Below are 22,963 nucleotides of genomic sequence, written 5' to 3' on the forward strand. Positions count from 1 at the left end.
AGTACTGCAACCTTAAAATACTCAATTATGCTTATTAAGAAGTCAGAAACCAGGTGTAGTTGTACATGCCTGTAATCCCAGCCACTCAGGGAGTCTAAGGCAGGAGAATCTGAAGTTGGAGGCCAGCCTGGGCAATTTAATGTGCCCCTATGTCAAGAAGAAAAAAAAAGAAAACAAAATGGGGGGAATGTAAGCTTAGAGGCTTCAATGACCAGTAGGGCCAAAAAAAAAAAAAAAAAAAAAAAAGGCAAAAGGCATGATTGAACAAAAGGGGAAAGGAATGAAGGAATGTAGGAAAGCAATGATTTTGATCTCAAACTTATGTTTTTTCTTCATGTTCTTTTCTATGCTGTAACACATTTTGTATGTAATACAAAAGATATTTGAGATCTTAAAAATGCACTATAGACAATTTTATTAGCTTTAAAATTATCTAGACTCATTTATCTGATATTATATTTTAACTTTGCAATTAAAGTGGAATTTCATAATGTATTATACATATTCTGACTATATGGGCTAGAAATAATTATGCTGGAACTTTTAAGTTACCTAATGGCATTTAAATTGAATTTATCACTCAGGAATTAAGGAAGGAAAGAAGGAAGAAAACAACGGGGGTGGGGAGGAAGAAAAAGAAGAGAGAAAACTAAAAATACTAAAAGATTTTGAAAACATCCTGAATGAATGATGACATGGATACTTCCTGAAATTTGGTTGAATGTATTCACCCAGTTTGTGCAGAGGGTAGTTTTTTTTGCCATTGAAAATCGTTTTTAGGGGAAAAAATTCAGGCAAAACCATTTGTAAATGATCTTTAAACTAAGGGGTACTTGACATTCTGTAGTCCACACTGCAGTGTCTTCATTTAGATATACACAAATGCACAGGCACGTTAGTGGAAACATGAATTCTGCCCGTGGCTGAATCCAATGAGGCTCTAGTGGGATCCCTATTTAAATTGCAGTGTGTGCTGAATAGAACTGGACAGAGTTTAGCTAGTTTGAAAAATCAGGAGTGAGGCCCATTTGACGTTTTATGCATATCTTTTCTTTATCTCATTCCTCCTCCCCAACTTCACCCCTCTCCCCATTGCATTTTCCTTAGTGCGGAGCATAATTCCCGTTCACTTGCCGGCTTCTTAATCGCTGCCTTTCCCTTCCAGTCCAGGGCAGCTCCACCCCTTCTCACAGACCAAAGTAAATCTGCACAATAATGAACCATATAAGGGAGGAATGACATCATCAGTTAGTGGTCCCAAGCTGTTTTGCACAACATTCACCTTTCATTGTTCTGATGACAGGACTGGAATGTGACGGTTAATTCCCCTTGGAGTAGGGGGCTGAGCAGGGCCTGCTGCTGTTGAACAAACTTCAGTACCCCCTTATAAAAAACAAAAACAAAAACAAAGCTACTATGCTTCCTAGTATTAAGGTAAGGAAGTCAAGATCTGTTCTGATTTAAGCAATGTTTAGTTGCTCTCCTCCATGAGCATTTCATTTGTTAATAGGCTTAGTTGGCAGTGAGCTCATTTCTAAGTGTTATCGCAAAGACCATCTTAGAAGCAGGGTTTGGACATTTGTAGTGTCCTGACTTCTGACAAGGGCTGTAAGAATTCCACAACCTTTCAGCTCGCGGCTACAGGTTTTACCGAGTGTGGATGGTGACAACCATTGAAAATTACCAGCTTATTGTGACTTTCACTGATGCCTTGGAATCCTTGACTGCAACTGGCCAAGATGCACCTTGTGGGTATGAGGAGTGCTCCTGTTTTTCTGTGGAGGGGAGGAGTAATCTCATTCCGCAAAAACCTTGGGGAGTTTGTATCAGAACTGAAAAAAAAAAAAAAAAAAAAAATCTCTTATCTTACTACCATCAGTCCAACTCTTTGTGTTCTGTAGACTTTTAATAGCCTTTCTATGTACTATAAATATATCTTCTAATTTATGATTTCTTGATAAGCAAAATCTTATTTGAGGTAAAATATTGTTTTCAAGTTTTTTTTTTAAATGTTGTTATGTGAACTTTCTGCAGATCTCTTGCATATGTGGAAAAGTCCTGTAAAAGTTGGCAGTGAATTAGAATGCATAGTGATCCAAAGAAAGCCCTGTTGTTCTGAAACACTCAGTGTGGCAGTGATAACAAGAATACTAAAGCAAATAGGAGATTTGATTTCAAAGTGGGAATTAAAACTTAGACTATGTTAAACAATTGGGTAAAAAGTTCGACTTTAGTAATTTTTCAAAATGCCAGAAAACATTGTCTGAGTTTAGCAGAGTGTATCAAAATAAACAGTTTGTCTTAAGTGCTCTGTTGGGTTACAGGGGGCTGTGAATGTTTCACAGAAAGAACTTAATGTGGTTGAGAACAAAATTTTATAGTGTGATTTCAGATTCATATAACTCATTTTAAAGAAATCTGAAAATAAAGGCAGATAGCATGGTTGGTTTTCATTGGTGTAGATTTAATTTGTGTAACACTGATTGCTAACAATATTTTGTCTCAGTGTTTAAAGTGATGAAAATCTTGAGTTCAACTAAGATGAAAATCTTGAGCTCACTACATTGATCTACTTGGATTATTAATTCCATGTGACTGGATGAACTTCTGTTTACTTGTAAAATCTAATATCTTTTCTACAACAGAAGGGTGTTCACATTTCTTCTTCCTTCCTCCTCCTCTTTCTTTTTCTTTCTAGATTAACAGTAGTGAAGATCAAAACAAAATTAAGTCTGGGGTTTTGGAGCTTTGTTGTGACTTTTTTTTTTTTGCATAACTTTAAAGTTGTCCCCAAATTGGGTTAAATATTATTAGATTATTAGGCAAATGTTAACATAATGATTATAAAATATTTAGTAAAATTTCACATAAGCTTATAGTTAAAACCTTCTTAAAAGACCTTTAGATGCAATGGCAATAAATTCTACTGCCATTTTAAAGAGGGAGAGGGTTGCTTTTCTGAGTAAATAAATGGAAAAATTCACTACTGTAAGCAATTTATGTACTTGAGTAAATCTGCTATTTAACTTCATGTCTATTATTTTAAACAAATCTTACTTATGAAAATAATTTATTCAACAGACAAATGAGCTTAATAATATCTTAATGAAAAGTTTCACAATAAGCTATATTTTAGTACTGGGAACTCCCATAATGTATATTTTACACAACACTCTATAAATGCATGTACAGAGTTAAAGGAGGCATCTGATACCTCCTGGACTGTCTTCAACTTGTTTGAATAGCCTTAGGAACTTTCACTTCTACTTCAGGCTCCTCCCCTCATCACCTGTGGGACCCTAAGTACATCCCACAGAGGAGGCCCCTCTACTTAAGCATGCGGGAGAACATCCTCAGACCCTGATGTCAAGAAACCTACAAACCAACTTCCGTCTAGGTGTCATCCCTACTCCCTGGCTTCCCTAAGGACATCTTTTCATTCAACTTGTTTTGTGACGGAGAGTTTTCCTGTGGTCACACACGTGCCTCCTAGATGGAGCATTCAAAACATGTGATGAACCTTGGCAACTCATCCTTTGGGAACAGGATAGGGAAATCCTCTCTGGGGCAGGCAGGGAGATGAAGGGGCCACCTGGAGGGAGAGCTCCAGGTCATAAGCTTGAATGACAAACTTATACAGTTCATGCTTTTTCTGTTCCTCATGAAACATCATCGGAAAGAAAGAATAATACCTGCTTTCTTTAGTTTTAAAACTATGTCATCGAACCAATTTGAGAGTGTGTCTGAAAAGGACTTCAAACAATTTAGGAAATAAGAAAAAACAATAAAAGGTGTTTATTTGGTTATCCTTTGTGGGGAGAACATACACAAACAGAAGCTGGAAGGATGAGAGAGGAGCCCATAGGACCACTGTGTACCGTTGTCCAGTCAGTTCAGACTGCTCTAACATAGACCCGGTGACTTATAAACAGAAATGTTTTTCTCACAGCTCTGGAGGCTGGAAGTCCAATATGATGGCGCCAGCATGGTCAGATTCTGATGTGGGCCCTCTTCCTGGCTAGACTACCTTCTTTTCTGCGTATTCGCTCAGGATCCTGTTTTCAAGGGCACTAATCCCATTCATAAGGACTCCACCCTCATGACCTAGTCATCTGGGTTTCTAAAACCATTCCATTGAGGATAAGGATTTTTGAATTTGGGGAGGTATGATATAAATATTCAGTCTACTGCAGTTTTGTGGGTGGTAGCTTGTCAGAGTTCCTGCTGTGAAAGATGGGAGTTGAAATTCAGTTTTAATTCAGTGTATCACTCAGGATACCTAAGCCTGGAACTAGTTCCAGAGAAAGGGGACCTTTATCTAGTTCTCACAAAAGTGCCTTATGGGCTGTACCTTGATAGCATAAGAGTATTGGGAACAATTTCAAAAACCCCTAGCAATGACTTCCTCCATCCACATCCACTCTTGGGTGTCCCTCATTAGTCTATACTTAAAGCACTGTATTTAAATGGCACTTTTTTACATTACCTTATAATGCATCTTTTTTATTACTAGCACCTAATATACTGTCCAACAGTAAGGAGGAGGGATTTAACCTATCTCTGTTGAGTTATGGAGTGAGCTGGTAAATCATGGCAATATTTCTATATGTGTTAGGGAGCTTCATAATAAAGCGTGTGATCAGAGATTTCCCTCTCAGTGATTCCCAAATGTGTGATTCCTGATTGACAGAAAACTATCAGAATATGCCAATAGTTTCTGTGGTTCTTACGAGCAAATAGCTACCTACTCCCTAGACTTTAATTTTTACTATGACAAAGAGCTATTTACTAGCAAAATATAAGTGATTTAGTTTTAAATATGGCATTTATAAATTTAAATCAGCATGTTACTTCTTGAGACTAAATTGGTATTTTACAATAGAGTCTGGCTGTCACCCACTGTTCACAAGCATTTACGGAACACGTGCTCAACTGGTAGTAGTAAATCCCATAATCTTTCTTATGGAGAATTTGTTATTAGCCATGAACTTTTTGTGGTTTTCATTTGTTGTCATCTGTGCATTTTAAAGATAAACTGATATGGGTTTAACTTCATAATCAGTTCAGTTTGGTGTGAATTATTGGGCTAACCCACAGAAGGTTCATAATGCATATCCTTGTTTATAATTTTCAATGAGACCCATGTCATTAATATGCCTATTTTAGAGCAGAATTATACACAAGTCCCTTAAAATCTGATGAAGAGGAAAACTTCATTTGTGATAATCTGCCTGAGATTCTTTTTTTCTTTTTTCTTTTTGGGTGCTGGGGATTGAACCCAGGGCCTTGTGCTTACAAAGCAAGCACTCTACCTTCTGAGCTATCTCCCCAGCCCCTGCCTGAGATTCTGATGTGTGTGCTGTTTGCATTACTTGGATTATGCTACAGAAGCAAATGTAATAACATCACTGGATTATTTTTAAATTTACAAGACATTATTCTATAATATAAAATCATGAATATAATTACAAGGTCATCTCTGATAAAGTGAAAGCAGTTCACAAAAGCTGTGGGCAACAATTTGACTATTATCGTCTTGTCTTTCAATTTTGTATCACCAAGTTCTCTTTCAAAGTGGGAATGGGTGAGAGAGGACTTCTGCCCTTCTCCGTGGGGCTAGGGTCAAAAAATTTCAGGCCAGATACTCTAAAATACCGCTGGTGTTCACAAGAGGGGAAGATAAAAAACTGCATAATGACTTTTGCAAACTCAACCTTACTACTGAGAAATATAAAACAAAAACAAGGTTCAAAAGTTTGTGTCCTGTTATAAAGGATACACCACTTTAAATAATAAAAAAAAAAAAATGAAATGATTCTTTGGCACTCAGTAAGCAGAGATGCAACTAGGATGATACAGTGAGACTCTCACCTGGGATACCAAACTTAAGGGGATGTCAAAAATGTCATAAGGTATACTACATTTTAATATACTATTTAAAAAAGTTAAAATTAAAGGAAAATACCAAAATTTCAAATGAAAATAGGATCTAACTCTGTAGCTATACTACTTACACTCATCTACTTCTCTCCAATTCTAGCCCTGCACAGTATATTGGGGATATTAGACTATTGCTGGATAATTATTATAAGAGTGACCAGCTTGAGGAACTGAGATGATTTATTAAAAAGTAACACTTATTCCTGAGTAATTTGGTAAAACCATGCCTTATCATGTCAACAGCTGCTTAGTTCTGCCCTGTGCTCTAGTAGGGAGAAAATGTATTGTGATTGAAGACTTCAAATTGCATGCAAGTTTGATTCTTTTGATGTTCATTCATCTTTAATTACTTTCATGCCCTTTCTAGTTTTAATCTCTCCTCTCTCTCAAAAGACAGAGAAACACATATACCAAGATTGAAGAAAATAAAAAATAGTGCGCTGAGAAGAGAAATTGGCATGGTCTGGCTGAGAAATAAACCTAGGATGACTTTTCAGTGACATCAGTATATCCGAAATGGGGTCCGATGGATTAGGATGGTGACAAAGTGATAACATCTTAAGGAAGCAAAGACAGAATTGCTATTTTGGGACTAATGCTGACAAATTTGGAGAAATGATTAAAAAGTGGAAGTGTTAAGAATGTTGGGAAAGAAGATTCATAAAATCTTCCACCATTTGCTTTCTTTAATTTTTTTTTTTTTTTTTTTTTTTGCCGTGCTGGGGATCAAACCCATGGCCTTGTGCTTGCAAGGAAAGCACTCTACCAACTGAGCTATCTCCCCAGCCCCCACCATTTGCTTTCTAAGGAAGAGTAGCAAGTATGACTAAGGGAAGGTGTGCATTCTGAAGCTTAAGGAACACAGATGGACAACTGTTCCAAGTATAGTGGTCATCAGAAAAATGTACCATCCAGATAAGGTTAAAAAACTCTCACTTGTTCTTTCTTCCACTCAAAAGTTTGACCTTAGACTTTAAAAGGAAAGAGACATTAACAAGTATCTGTGAACAGAACAGAATAAGGATATTTTCTCTAACATAAATTTAACTATGCATCAAATGGATTCCATTAAGGAAGAAAAATTAAGAGTCTCTACAAAGTTAATTTTGTAAACATGGAAAGGAATGAAAGAATCACCAACAATCACAGACAAATATGAGTTACATGACACTGTAAAAAAAAGTAGTCATATGGCCAGAGACCATATTACTGAGACTTGTGGGGAGAGAAGAAAGTTAAAGATTCCAATAAGGGATTTAAAAAATCTTCATTGAGGAAAATTTCAAACATTTACAAAGATAGAATAGTGTAAGGAACTCCTATGTACCAACACTTAGCTTCAGTAATGAACTCATGACCAGTCTGATTTAATCTATTCCCATTCCTTTGGATTATTGTGATATAATCCCAGATAAATCACTGTATTCACAAACATTTCAATATGTATTTCTCAGAGATAGACATTAAATATTGTTACAATTAATTATCCAACCTAAACTTTAATGATAATTCCTCAACATAATTTTTCCAATTGTATTATTTTAAAGAGTGTGCATAAGAATCCAAAAGATAATTGGTTGATATGTCTTTTAGATTTCTAATTTATAAATCCCCTTCCTGCTCTTTTTTCATCCTGCAATGTATTTATTGAAGAAACTGGGTTGTTCATCCTATATAGTTGCCCACATTTTGGATTTTTCTGATTCATAATGGTGATGTCATTTAGCAATTTCTTGACCCTCTTTCCTGTAATCTAGTAATTAGTACAGAACTTGAGATGATTCAGTCCAATTTTTTTGGTAAGAATATTTCATGGGTGGAGGTGGTACATATGTACATAATGTCTGGCAATCTCTTTTTCAAAGACATTGATGAGTACTACCTACATCCATTATTTTGTTGGTGATTGAAGATTTGTAGTATTATATAATTACTTCTTCATTTTTTAATACTGACATACTACCAGTTATTTCTTTATTAACTGGGTTATGACTAAAAGAAAAACCAAAGAGCTTAAGGTATGTTAATAGCTCTCATATGTGTGTGTGTGTGTGTGTATGTATGTAATATTAAAATATTGATCCTGTTCTACCTGTTTTCTATATCTACTTGCCTATTTCTCCTTCCATTTCTAAACAGAGTGATATGATCTGATTTTTTTTCTTTATGATCGCCCAGGCTTTTGGGAAGATAAAACACGGAAGGGCAGGAGTAGAAGCTGGGAGTCAGATTAGGGGGCTTTAGGAATGGTGGCTTGGGCCAGGGTGATAGGAATGGAGGAGGTGAGAAGTAATTGAATTGAGGATATATTTTGAGATAGAGCAGACATGATTTGTTGAGAATCTGAATGTAGGGATGTGAGAGAAATAAAGGACTCAACAATGACTTTAAAGTCAGAACCTATGCATCAGGAAGAACTGGTTATATTTGACTATCATGAGGAAGATGTGGTTGGAACAGGTTCACAGGGGAAGATTGGGAGCTCTGAAGAGATACAAAGAATGAACAGTCCAGTGGGCTCAACAGCTAATTGGATGACTACGTCCATGCTACTGAATGGATTGATGTCAGCAGGAGGGAGATCTTGAGAGTGTTTTGAGGGCCCTGTGCATTGACCTGTCTTGTTATTAATGATTGGGGCCATTTGACCAGTGACACAATGGTAGCAATAAGCTGAAATGTTGTATGAAGAGTCCAAAGGGGACCTTGACAAATTTAGGATAGATTGAACCATACAAAATGAAGTTAACATAGGTATTGTAAATTTGAAATGTCTAGCCAATATATCTGAGGAATAACATTGTTATGAACAAATAACATTTGTTCAAATATATGAGTCACAATTCCAACCTGCTTTTCACAGCTATGTTCCTTTAATTAAGTCCAATGAGATCCCTTCTTACAAAATGGTATAGTAATGCCTTGCTCAAAGGATTATTGTGAAAATTAAGTGAAATAATAAGGTACTTAACATAGTACATAGGGGACCTTCCCTTTTATTATTTATTTACTTATTTATTTATTTAGAATTAAGTATTAGCCAAAATTAGAGTTTGGAGTGAGCTTTTAAGAGCCTCTTGAAATAATATTAAGACTAGAGATTCTCTAGGATCTCAAACATTACTTACCCAGGAACAGATTTTCTTGTCAGCAGCCCCTAATGCCACCTAAAAATGTCAGTTCCCTTTTTCTCATGGATTCCCTACTTTGCTTTCACCTCTTTCAGTCTTATTAATAATCAATTTTATGGTTTCTATCATATTTAAGTCACTGTTATTCCATGTAATAAAAGAAGATGATTAATAAAGTGTCCTTTTACACATGTAAGGACCACATTTTGTTAAGCTATTACGGTATTGCTCATGTGAGTTTATAGGATTTGAAAACTATCTTTTCCTTTCATTTTATAGATGAAGTCATAATGATTTTTTGAAACTATGTATTTAATTTGAGATGTTTAGTTATAGGATATGCTCTATAAAATAAATTCTACAAAAAAATCTTAATGATATCAAAACCATTTCTATGGTAATTATCTGAAAATGACTCTAATTATAAATATCTTCTATAGCTATATCCAATCATTTCTTGCAAAATAATTAAAATGTGAGATAAATTCTGTTTACTTGGGTAATAACTAATTTAGTAATAAATGTAGAATAAATCAATCCAAATAATAAAGATGCAAAATACATGGAAAGAATAAAATATACAAAAAACAGACACATGTTAGTGGTTGTTTATAACTTATAAATATTAATTACTAAGATGCATTCTTACACTAATATAGGATATATATTTATATATATATTGTACCAGGGACTGAACCCATGGCACTTAACCAGTGAGCCAAATCCCCAACCCTTTTAAAAATTTTTTAAAATTTTGAGTCAGAGTCTTGCTAAGTTGCTTATGGCTTCACTAAATTGCTGAGGCTCGCTTTGAACTCACAATTTTCCTGCCTCAGCCTCCAGAGCCGCTGGAATTACAGGTGTCCACCACTGCAACAACTGGTAGATATGCTTCTGTGGGTATTTAAATATAACTATTAAAAACTGACACAAGCCAGGTGCAGTGGTGCACACCTGCAATCCCAGCAGCTTGGAAGGTTCAGGCAGAGGATCGTGAATTCAAAGCAGCCTTAGCAATTTAGTGAGGTCCTACACAACTGAGAGCCTGTCTCAAAATAAAATATAATAGTAGCTGGGGATCTGGCTCAGTGGTTAATCCCTGGTATGAAAAACAAAAAACCTGATACAAGTTAAATGACCAACACAAGAATGGTAAATAGCTTCTCTGGCATACGTATATTCCTCATTTTTAAAGCTATACATATACACCGTAGAGAAAATGCATTTTATACATATGAAACGTAATAGTTCCTACAACTACCACATTTTTGTACTGATAGTGATTCAGATTTCCTTTTGACCTAATTCTCTATTAAGAAAAATTGTTTAAATCAGAAAACAGACTAAATCCTGTGCCAGTTCTGATGTCAATTAAAATCAATTTATGACACCCTGTCTCATAGTAAACAAAAAAATTTAAAGGGCTGGGGATATGGCTGATCAGTTTTGTGTCAGACAGTCTATCGTGCCTTGTCCCTATCAGGTAGACAGTTGCATAATTTCTTTCAAGAGTTCGAACAAGAAAAACTAAACGTTCTTCTTTTATGGATCTTCCCTTTCACTTAAGTAAATTTTTCTCTTGGAGTTATGTGATACAGAGATGATAAGTAAGGATTCTGGAGCCCTACTGACTGAGTTGGAATACCAGCACTGCCACTGACTAACTGTGTGATATATGGAAGGTTACATAATCCCCATGGCTCATTTTCCTCCTGAAGATGATAGTAGCAACACACATCTCATAGAGTTGTGAGACTAAAGTAGATACTAGTGCCTAGAATACAAAAGGCACCATATAATACTATTGCACAACTTTAATTTTACTTAATAGTTATTAAGGAATACATGTGGAAAGGTATTTAAGTGTTCAGCTTATGGAATTTCATAAACTGAACAATCCTTTATAACCAGCATGTAAATAATGCAACAGAAACTCAGACCCCTTTTGAGTCACTACCCCTCTCTAAGGGTAACCAGCCTCCTGATTTCTAACCAGTTTCATTAATGGCAATTTGTAATTGATATTACAGCTGTTGATAAGGTATTTATTGTGGTAATTTTTTTTTTTTATTTTATAGCTAAGATAAATCTATTTGCTGACTAACCTTTTAACATATAGCTGTATTTTGTTTTCTAGGTTGAAAAAGCTCCTTGAACAAGAAAAGGCTTACCAAGCCCGTAAAGAAAAGGAAAATGCTAAGCGGCTGAATAAACTAAGAGATGAACTTGTCAAACTCAAGTCTTTTGCACTCATGCTGGTGGATGAAAGACAAATGCACATTGAGCAACTTGGCTTGCAAAGCCAGAAAGTACAGGATCTTACTCAGAAACTGAGGGAAGAAGAAGAAAAGCTCAAAGCCATTACTTCAAAATCCAAAGAAGACAGACAGAAACTGCTCAAGTTAGAAGTGGACTTTGAACACAAGGCTTCTAGGTTTTCTCAAGAGCATGAAGAGATGAATGCTAAATTGGCTAACCAAGAGTCTCACAACAGGCAACTTAGACTCAAGTTGGTTGGCTTATCTCAAAGAATTGAGGAGCTAGAAGAGACCAATAAAAATCTTCAAAAGGCAGAGGAAGAACTTCAGGAATTAAGAGATAAAATTGCCAAAGGTGAATGTGGAAACTCCAGCCTCATGGCAGAAGTGGAAAATCTCCGAAAGCGTGTGTTGGAAATGGAGGGTAAAGATGAAGAGATCACGAAAACTGAATCCCAGTGCAGGGAACTGAGGAAGAAGCTGCAAGAGGAAGAACACCATAGTAAGGAGCTCAAACTTGAAGTTGAGAAGTTACAGAAAAGAATGTCTGAACTGGAGAAACTGGAAGAAGCATTTAGCAAGAGTAAATCTGAATGCTCCCAGCTACACTTAAATCTGGAGAAAGAAAAGAATTTAACCAAAGACCTGCTAAATGAATTGGAGGTAGTCAAGAGTCGAGTTAAAGAACTTGAGTGTTCTGAAAGTAGACTGGAAAAGGCAGAATTAAGCCTCAAAGATGATCTCACAAAGCTGAAGTCATTTACAGTGATGCTGGTTGATGAAAGGAAAAATATGATGGAAAAAATAAAGCAAGAAGAGAGAAAAGTGGATGGACTCAATAAAAATTTTAAGGTGGAACAAGGCAAAGTTATGGATGTAACTGAAAAACTAATCGAAGAAAGTAAGAAGCTTTTAAAACTGAAATCTGAAATGGAGGAAAAGGTGTACACTTTGACAAAGGAGAGAGATGAGTTGATAGGTAAACTGAAAAGTGAAGAAGAAAAATCCTCTGAATTAAGCTGCAGCGTTGACTTATTAAAGAAGAGACTTGATGGTATGGAGGAAGTGGAAAGAGAAATAACAAGAGGAGGAAGATCTCGAAAAGGACCTGAGCTCACCTGCCCAGAAGATAATAAGATTAAGGAACTAACGCTTGAAATTGAGAGACTGAAGAAGCGTCTCCAACAGTTGGAGGTGGTGGAAGGGGATTTGATGAAGACAGAGGACGAGTATGATCAGCTGGAGCAGAAATTCAGAACCGAGCAGGATAAAGCTAACTTCCTCTCTCAGCAGTTAGAGGAGATCAAGCACCAAATTGCAAAAAACAAAGCAATAGAGAAAGGGGAGGCTGTGAGCCAGGAAGCTGAGCTAAGACATCGATTTCGATTGGAAGAGGCTAAAAGTCGAGATTTAAAAGCCGAGGTACAAGCTCTCAAAGAGAAAATTCACGAGTTAATGAACAAAGAAGATCAGCTTTCTCAGCTCCAAGTAGATTATTCAGTCCTTCAACAAAGATTTATGGAAGAAGAAAATAAGAACAAAAACATGGGGCAGGAGGTCCTCAATCTGACCAAAGAGTTGGAGCTTTCTAAGCGGTACAGCCGCGCTCTCAGACCCAGCGTGAACGGAAGAAGAATGGTGGATGTGCCGGTGACGTCCACCGGGGTGCAGACGGAGGCGGTGGGCAGCGAGGCAGCTGAGGAGGAAACGCCTGCTGTATTCATACGGAAATCCTTCCAAGAAGAAAATCACATCATGAGCAATCTTCGCCAGGTGGGACTGAAAAAGCCCATGGAACGATCCTCTGTCCTAGACAGGTATCCTCCAGCAGCAAATGAGCTCACTATGAGAAAGTCTTGGATTCCGTGGATGAGAAAAAGGGAAAACGGCCCCTCAATCACGCAGGAGAAAGGGCCTCGAACAAATTCCAGTCCTGGGCACCCGGGCGAGCTAGTTCTTTCGCCAAAGCAGGGTCAGCCCTTGCATATCCGAGTGACACCAGACCACGAGAACAGTACTGCGACTTTGGAGATAACAAGCCCCACATCCGAAGAATTTTTTTCTAGTACCACCGTCATTCCTACCTTAGGGAACCAGAAACCGAGGATAACCATTATTCCATCACCAAATGTTATGTCTCAAAAAACAAAAAGTGCAGAATCTACTCTTGGCCCAGAACGAGCCATGTCCCCTGTCACAATTACTACGTTTTCCAGAGAGAAAACCCCAGAAAGTGGAAGAGGCACGTTTGCAGACAGGCCCACGTCCCCCATTCAGATAATGACGGTGTCTACTTCTGCAGCGCCAGCCGAAATCGCAGTTTCTCCAGAATCCCAAGAAATGCCCGTGGGAAGGACTATCCTCAAAGTCACCCCCGAAAAACAGACTGTTCCAACACCAGTACGAAAATACAATTCCAATGCCAACATCATAACTACAGAAGACAATAAAATTCATATTCATTTAGGTTCCCAGTTTAAACGATCCCCTGGGACTTCAGCTGAAGGAGCTAGTCCAGTTATTACTGTACGGCCCGTCAACGTGACAGCTGAAAAGGAGGTTTCTACCGGCACTGTCCTTCGCTCTCCCAGGAACCATCTCTCTTCACGACCTGGTTCCAGCAAAGTGACGAGCACTATCACCATAACACCGGTCACAACCTCATCCACTCGAGGAACCCAGTCAGTGGTGAGTATAAGAGGTTTCACAGCTCAGGCCAGAGGAGGATGGAGAAGCAAGGGGTTAGACTAACAGCACCCACAATAAATCAAAGCCCTGTACCTACCCCTCCACTGGAACCCACTCATTGATGTTTCCTACAGCACAGTACAGTGCTGATAGATGAATATTAAGCAATCTAATATTTTGATAAATATGGCCAATTTTGAGGGAAATTTTCATTTGTTCATGTACATTATGGAGACACTTCAAAATACTTATAAAGATGGGCTCTTTGAAAAGGCAACATAGGGTAATCCTAAGGTTTAAAATTTGATTTTTGTATTTAAAATACTTTTTTAGGCAATGACAGAAGGAAAGAAACAATATTCAGGAAAAGTAAAAACTGTTCCTAGGTTATATTTCTAAAACCTAAAATATACTATATGGAATGATATATGGTCATAGTCATGCTTTATTCCCCAAATAAGATTAAAATACTTTGATCTGAAAAACTTTTTTAAAAGGAAAAAAAAAGTGAGTTTATATGATTAAGAACTATCTTTTATTTAATTGTATCTTGCAAAGAGCAGGAACTTCATAAATAATTATTCAATAACTAGCAGGAGTGATTATAAAAAATGTGCAAAGTGTGAAAACTAGGACTTAAAAAGAAGCTATATTTTTCAAACTACATCCAGTAATTGTCTTCATTTATTGGGGACAAAGTTCTTAAATAAAAGCATGTTCTGTACATATATATATATTAAGCTAATAGATTAGATATTATGGTCTCTAAGCTCTGAAGTTTGAACAAATTCTATAGCATATATTGAAATCTCTTAAAGACAGTAAAGTCATGATTTAAATATAGAAACTGTGGCTTATTTCCCTACATGCGCAATATAATTTACATTAATCCTCTGTGCCAAAATTCAGACTCAAGACAGACTTCAAAATGTGAATTACTAATTGCTTTTGCCAGTAAAGCTTTTAGTTACTGACTCTACAGGAGTCAAATAACATTCAAAATTGTTCACCCTTCTCAAATGATTCAGGACTGCTTTCTAGGCAACACAGAGCATAGCTTTGTTATATATAGGGTCTTGCTTCTTTCTGCTGCATTTCCTAAAAACATTGTGGAGATGTAAATTATTGTAATTTAGAGTAGATTTTCTGTTGTAACATCTTATTCCTATTTTGAGGATCCTATCAGGATAGCCTTACCCTCTGTAGCAACATTTTAGACCACCTATTAAACTCCATACACAAATAGGATTTCAAAACAACTGTCCAAGATTTCTAAAGGCCTGAATGGTGGCCCATTTATTTTAGGTAAACCAGATCCCATTAAATCTTAGAATGTGATCAGGCTAGTTCATGTGTGCACTTGTTCATTCCCCATTTGTTGAGTGTCAGCTATACTTTGTTCATGGTGTTAGGTGCTGGCATTCGAAGAGGACTTTAGAAGTTCTTGACTGAGTGGGAGAGGCAGGACTGGAACCTACTTAGTGGTTCTGATACAGGTATACCCAAAGGACCCACCAAAGAAGTCTTCATAGATGAGGTGGGATTTTCAAGAAGGAAAAGAGAAGGAGTATGAAGACAGAACAGTATGTATAAAGGCATGATGATGTGCAGCCTGGCATTTTAGGGAAATAGTGAGCATCCCACTATGCTATGGCAACTGGGAGCAGGGAGAAAAATGCAAATTCAGAAAATGGAAAAGTAAACTTGGGTCAGATATTGAAGGCAGGGACATGTTTTATGAAATTGATATTTAATCTCATAGAGTGGCAAGGGGGAGCCATTGAAAGGGTAATGATCATGAAAAACATTACATTATTTTTGTTTGAGAAAGACTTGTCTAGAAAACTATTTAAAGGATAAATTGGAGGGGATGACTGCTAAATACAATGCTACTGCAATTCTATAGGCAAGAGATGACTTGAACTATGGTAGTGAAAATGAGGACAGAGATATACTGAAGATAGAATTGAAAAGATTTCATGATAATTTGAGTATAGAGGGTGGCTCTGAGGTTTCTGGTTTGGTTGTTTGGATGTCTTGGAAGAGAAGCATAGGGAGACTAACTCTTTGAAGAAGAGGATAAGCAATGTTTGAGACATGTTATTTTTAGATGACTGGGGGATGCTGTAAATTTCCAGTAAGTAGCTGGAAATACAGATCTGCATTTCAAGAGAGAATTGAAGGCTTGAGGTTCTAGTGCTTGGACACAAACCGGGTCAAACTAAGGGGATTCTCAGGATGAATGTAAAACACATAGAAAGGGCTGAAAATAGGACACTCACATTTAGAAGGTAGATAAGGTAGAACAAGAAGGTAGCAAGAGATTCAAAAGTCATCATCAGAGACAGGAGGTGAACTGGTGAGACTCATATAACAAATCCAAACAAGAGTGTGTTAGGATTTTAAGGTCAGCCGTGACAATGAAAAATGAGAGGTACCTGAGGATCATCAGGAGTGAGAGGAGAGCTGCTTCATCTGAAACGGAGGGAAGAAGGGAGAGTGGAGAAAATTTGTGGGACAGTAGGAATAAAGTTGCCTGAGTTCATACCTGGGAGTCCATATGTTTTCCATGAAATGGACATTAAGGTCATCTTCAATAAGGGTAGAGGAGATAGGGTAGTGCTTGAGAATAGAATAATGTTCAACATAGATGTTTCAAGGGAAGAAAAACAGAGGTAATCAGAGCAAATTAAGATACCAAATCCAAGTTTCTTAAATTCCTTTTTTCTGTGGGTGTTCCTGTGTGTCAAGAGTCCTGTGATGTTCAAATTAATGGCATGTTCAGGGGAAACTCACACACTTCTCCCTTCTGTTTCTCTTACAGTCAGGACAAGATGGGTCATCCCAGCGGCCTACACCCACCCGCATTCCTATGTCAAAAGGTATGAAAGCAGGAAAGCCAGTAGTGGCAGCCCCAGGAGCAGGAAATCTGACCAAATTCGAGCCTCGAGCTGAGACTCAGTCTATGAAAATAGAGCTGAAGAAATCTGCAGCCAGCAGCACTACCTCTCTTGGAGGGGGGAAGGGCTGAGGGCAGTGGCTAAGGGGGTATGTTGTGCAGATGCTACTGCTGCAGTGAAAACAAGCCTTCATCTGTTTGTGCCAATTCTTTACATGTACTAATTTAAGTTTTAAATATCTTGTTTATAAAATAACCAAACTAATAGCCATGTTTCTTTCCTATTTTGTGCATTTGTTTTGATGCTTGGGGAACAGAACTAATTACCCAAACTGCTGTTTGCTGTGTGGTTTGTTGAGGATGTCGGGCTTGAGGCAGAGCCGGGCTTCTAGTCTCAATTTTGCTTCCAGCAAGTGGACCTATCAATTAGCCCATCAGTTAAGAAACCCTCCGTTTGTTCATCAGTAAGATTTGGGGGTTGTACAACATGTTCTTGAAGGCTGACTCCCATAATTTCTAATTGTAAGCCAAATTTAATAGACCTTGTTCTATGGTAATTTTTTATTTTTCAAAACCTCTACTATAAAATAGGACATAGCTTAATAATTGTCACTTGCCTTTATCAAATACTGAATTTGTGTGCTAGAAAAAGAATCTCATCTCTATCACAGGGCTTGAACCTCTAAAATTTTGCAAAAACAAAGTTTCAAGATGATTTCAGGAAAGAATTGAATGTGAAATAAAATGGAAATGAACTATGGAATCCTAAAAACAGAGTTTGACTTATTTGTGTGTGTTTGTATATATTGTAGAAGTTTCGGCCATCTCCAAAAGATTCCCAGAATGTCATAGACAGTAATTTTAGAGATATTAACGTCAGACTTGTGCTCCATTCAAGTGTGTAACTGATTTAAATTGTGGAGCAGTTTGAATAGAGCTGCCAAATGGTACTTTATAGCTGGACAGAAATTGTGATGGATAGAAAATAGCAGAAACTAAATTCGGATACATTAATGCCAAGAAAAAAATAATGACATCATCCATAGCTTAATTGAGTCCAAATATTTTCCTCGGTTAAATGTGGACTTTACTTGCAAATGTAGAAACAGTTCATGATTTGTGCACGTGTGTGTATGTGTGTGTGTGTGTGTGTGTGTGTGTGTGTTTGTGTGGTGTGGAGAAATACATTATTATTCCTTTCAGTTTTTATCACGTTTGAATCATTTTATTTAATTTTAAGCATGTTTTAATAAGCATGAAACAGACTGTGAATGCAAATTCCAACTGTATTGTGAGATTAACCATGTTAAAGTGGATATTGTGCTTTGTAGTCACATAACCACAAATGAGCTCAAGGCTAGTAACCCACAGCTTAGCACACTAAGGTCTCATGTAGGCTGTACTTTTGCCAAAGTTTGGAATCAAACAGAACAACTTTACAGAAAAACAATAACTACGAAGTTACAAATTTTTGTTTTTCCATTTCTGAATTGTTAGGATTTCAAAATTATATGACTAGCACCTGCTCTTGATATTTGGGGAAAAGCAGATTAAAAAAAAAAAAGACATACAATTAGTTTTTGGTCCATGAACAAACATATTTCATGATAAAGAAACCTCTCTGCATTCTTCTCTTCACTGGATTTCCTATGCTTTGCAGAAATTGGACTTGAATTGTTTGTAGTGGTGGTAGATCTAGATGCCTCATAGTATTCACAGGCTCTTTAATCAGATTTGTTGCCTACTGTTCATCAGTTCTCAGAATATGTATTAAAAACACTGAGCAACCATGTTGAAGACATGCCACAATAATGGGACTGAAAAGTCAAAGGGGTTGGGGAGAGAGAGAGAGAGGCTAAGAAAATAAACACTTTAAGAAATATGATTTTGGTTTGGGATGTAGCTCAATGGTAGAGTGTATGTTCAGTATGCATGACGCCCTCATTCAACACCTGGCACAGAAAAGAAAAATAAATAAATAAACAAACAAATATGATTTTGGACGAGTTTAAATAAGAGAACTTGCCATTTAGAATACTGACTTGCATTTTTTAAGGGAATTTTTCCCCTTTCATAAAGTAGACAACCAACCCTTTCAAAAACAAGGACATTTGCTGCTTTTATTAATGCCTACCTGGAATTTGTTAAGTATTTAGTATTACTGTACCATGACACACTATGTGTGAGCAAATGGTGGTGTCAAAAGAGCTAAATAGTGCATTCCTTTAGACTCTAGCAGTCATTCTTCATTGATTTACTATAATCTTAATGTCACTTGCTGATGTCTTTGCTTTTACCTGATCATACCATGCTTATGTCATTTCCTCCTGCAGTTCATACCATCAGCTGGTGAAGTGCTCCAAAGGGCTTAATAGTGTTTATACATCTAGTATTTATACATCTAGATCTTGGCATAGAGCCACCTATGAAGTACAACTGCTAAGAAAACTTGGCAGAACAATACAGAGTCACTTTCAGAAATGATAAAGAGCAACGACCATGGCAGTTTTTCTTTGTAATTTTAGAACAACTCTACATTGGATAGCTTTTTTAAAAACCATGTGTTAGAAGTGAAATCCACTGGGAATAGGAGGTGCACAATTAAATGCACTCCAAATCCAGCTTCCATTTGTGAATATGCTTTTAAAATGCAGTTTAATGGGCTTTTGTAGGAGTGAATGTGATACAAATTTAAAATCTTTTCTGTTCTAAAACAAATTGTATAGTAAAATAAAAGGGGTCTCATCATGGCTGATGTGTATAACTGCAGCTCAGATCCCACCTTGAAAAAACTCCTGGATTTGAGAGGCTGGGTGGGAGCTATGTGCCATTTCCATAGACTTCAAGGTGATTGTGCCTTCTAGAGACATGTAGGGCACAATCAACATAGCTACAGAGAAGACCCTGGTCTTCCCGGCCTCAGATAATTTAAATGTATTAACTATTTCAGCACATGACAATGGTTACCTCACATGCATAGTCCAAACAATGTTCTCATATGACACACAACCATAAAAGTGTTTATTGTGTTTTGACAAGTGCGCTTCATATTCAGGTCATTTTGCTTCAATGGGTTATTTGGTTTCTATTGGCATTCCCATTAATTTGCAGGGAAGACTGGTTGATGAGTGGCAACTGGGCTCTTCCTAGGGATTTTAGTGTATGCATCAAAATCTCTTATTCAAATGTTTTCAAGTAAATGAATAGATGGTTTTGATTTATAATGTGAGGAAAGTATAAGTTCAATGAAATGCAAACATGTCCAAGAATATAAAATGACTTGAATTTCATAGTCCTTCATAGATTCAGAATACTGGGGAAAGAATGAGATTTTTTGGATTGAATTATAGATAAGAGCACATGTGGGTTGGGATGCAGCTCAGTAGTAGAGCACTGGCATAACACACACAAGGCCATGGATTCCATCCCCAGAACTAGGGAAAAGAAGGAAAAGGAGAGAAACAGGAAGAAGAAAAAGAAGAGAAAGAAGAAGGGGGGGGAGGAGAAGAAAGGAGAAGAGGAGGTGGTGGTGGAGGAGGAGGAGGAGGAAGAAGGAGAAAAAGAAATGCATGTCACAGGCTACAGGTAGTTGAGGGGGCAGAGAGAGAGAATAAGGTAAGGAGGAGAGAGGTATAGAGAGGATTTCCCAGTGAATAGGAATGAATGAGTCCAAAATTTTCCCAGCAAAAATAGTTTAGCGTTTCTCTTTGACCTTCCTCTTCCAGGGTCTTATCACTGGTTATCTCTTTGCTCTCTGCTGTTGCAGCTTCTTCTTTTCACCTGCTATTTCACAGGATATAAATATTCTCTGGCACCTTCCATTTTAGCAAAATTCTGCCTTCAACTGGTGCAGTCCTATATATAGCTACTGCACTGTCTCCTTCTACAGTCAGTTAAGCTATTGACACTTAGCATTTTCTGCCTCCTTTCACACTTCTCATTTATTCTCTAATGACTTTCTTTTCTTTAAAGCATTGAGCCACAATCGCAACCCAGCTTTATTTTTCTTAAAGTGATTCATGTACGTAGTTAAAATATCAGTCAGTGGAAAAAGACAATGAAAATAGACATGTCTTACCTCTTCTCCATGACAGTCTAAGTTTTTTTTCCCTGGAGGAAATCATTGCCAACTCTTGGCTGTTTCTTCTGGCATTTATTGTTCATATTCCTAAATATTGTGCTTGTGCTCTTTTTATTTCTAGGTTTTAGATATCTCTTGTCTTCCTATTATCATGTTGAAAGTGCAAGATTTAGACCTCTCACTCGTCCCCTTTCTTAACTCTTACCCATTCTCTCCAACATGATTACTTAACTATTTTTGATACATCAGCAGCCAGCATTTATATGTTTACATATTTGTGTGTGTATAGTGTAAAGTTAAATATTCTTCCTTGCTGAACAAAGTAGTACACTATGGGTGTGCTATCTTTTTCCTATCACTTTTCCCTCTTCAAAAGAATTGCCTCTTCATCTTTGTTTTCTATACATCTATCCTTGTTTTTTTCCAAATGCTCCATTAGATCTGCTAAACACCTATCAGTTAATTTTTCCAAACACTTAAGACACATCAGCTTCACATTTTCCCCTGGAGACCTTCCTAGAGCAACCCTTGGCTACTGCCTCAGTCTGGGCTGGTTGTCCTCTAAGTCTGCTGCACAGCTGCTGTTCTGTTGCATAGGTTGATTCAAGATTTCCCTGATTTCTTACCTTCTACTTCTTTCATCTATGTACCTGTCTACCAGTCTGTGTTTTGAAGTGCACCTTCCAGTAGTTTCTACAGGGAAAAAAAAAAATTCTTCAGTGAATTCTCTGGAGCAGGCTCCATGCATTCTGGGAACAGGTCAGGGGAGGTGAGATGAGAATCTCAGCATGTGTAAGCTTTTCACTCCCCTGCATTTGTTCTATGCTACCCATTCCTGTGCTGAGGTCTAGAACTTCTTAGATTAGTTTTACCACAAAATAATCCTCTGTCTTGGTAACAATGATTTAGACTGTGTTCTTCTCTTTTCATGATTGAGCCATCTAATCTCCTTTGCATTTCTTTTTACCTGAGGGCTCTTCCTCAGTCTCTCTTGCTGATTCTTCATTTTCTACACACATGTTAAGTATAGATGTTCTCCATATCTCTATCAAGAGCTGTTTTCCTACTCTATGTGCTTGCTCTTGTTATTTTATATGTTCCCATGGCTTCAATGTTCATAACTCCCAAACTATCTCCATCCAACTCTATATTCAACTTTGTATTGTCTATCACCAATTCTACTTGTTTAATACCCATTCTCAACACCTCTTCTTCCCCTCTCCAGGACTTTTTCTTCTCTTATTCTCCAACTCAGCAGCAGTAAACTGACCCACCCTGTCACCAGAGCTAGAAACCCATTAGTAACCTAGACTCCTCCTCCCTCAGCTCTCAGATAGACTCATTCAAGAAGTCCTATTTACCTGAACCCTCTAACTTCTCTAGCAGCCAAACCCACCTCTCCACTTCTACCAACATGGCCTAAATTGAGATTTTAATGACTTCTCATCAGTTTTACTCTGATACTCCTAAATGGTCTCATAATCTTTATTCTCAAACTTTTGGATTCATTTTTCTTTCCAATTTTCAAATTGCAAGTTGGTCATATTCCTCCTCTAATGTACCCTCCAAAGGTTTCTCATTATACAGAATACAATGCCAACTTCTTGGTCAGCACTCTAAGTTTCCTGTGGCAGGACTGTCTAGCTCCCCACTCTTCTAAGCACTTTTCCCTTTCCCTTGGCTGGAACCCTGCACTCAAGGGACACAGAATTGCTCAATTTGTTCCCCTCCTTGCTTTGCCTTTCTTCTATTTTACTTTCTGGTGAATGGGTCCTTCTATGTTCACATTCTTTGTACAGGAGTTTATCTTCTCTAGGAAGATAAACTATTATTTCAGAATCTTTCCTAGGATTTAAAGATTTGTCCATTGCTGTGAAAACTTGGCATTGATGGTAGAGAAACCAAACTAGCAGTTGAAGGATGGCCAAAGTAGTGCAAGTAAGGTGTTCCTGATTCCTGTCGTTGT

General features: G+C 37.3%; 1 protein-coding gene across 7 annotated transcripts in view; it reads left to right on the top strand.

Annotated features, from left to right (window-relative positions):
* The window catches only part of Filip1 (filamin A interacting protein 1), a 180,933-nt gene that overhangs the window by 144,296 nt on the left and 13,674 nt on the right, over positions 1-22,963 (top strand). For 4 of the 7 annotated variants that reach the window (XR_007109450.1, XM_047558223.1, XM_047558224.1 and 1 more), the window contains 2 exons: positions 11,209-14,017; positions 16,842-17,065. Coding sequence is in view for 6 of the 7 variants with exons in the window: in XM_047558223.1 (XP_047414179.1) it covers positions 11,209-14,017; positions 16,842-17,048 (3,016 nt within the window). In the remaining variant the exon portion in view is untranslated. The remainder of the gene's footprint in view (positions 1-11,208; positions 14,018-16,841; positions 17,066-22,963) is intronic. The other 3 variants (XM_047558227.1, XM_047558226.1, XM_047558225.1) reach the window with 1 other exon arrangement.

The sequence above is a fragment of the Sciurus carolinensis genome, chromosome 7 (assembly GCF_902686445.1).
Source record: "Sciurus carolinensis chromosome 7, mSciCar1.2, whole genome shotgun sequence".
Lineage (NCBI taxonomy): Eukaryota > Metazoa > Chordata > Mammalia > Rodentia > Sciuridae > Sciurus > Sciurus carolinensis.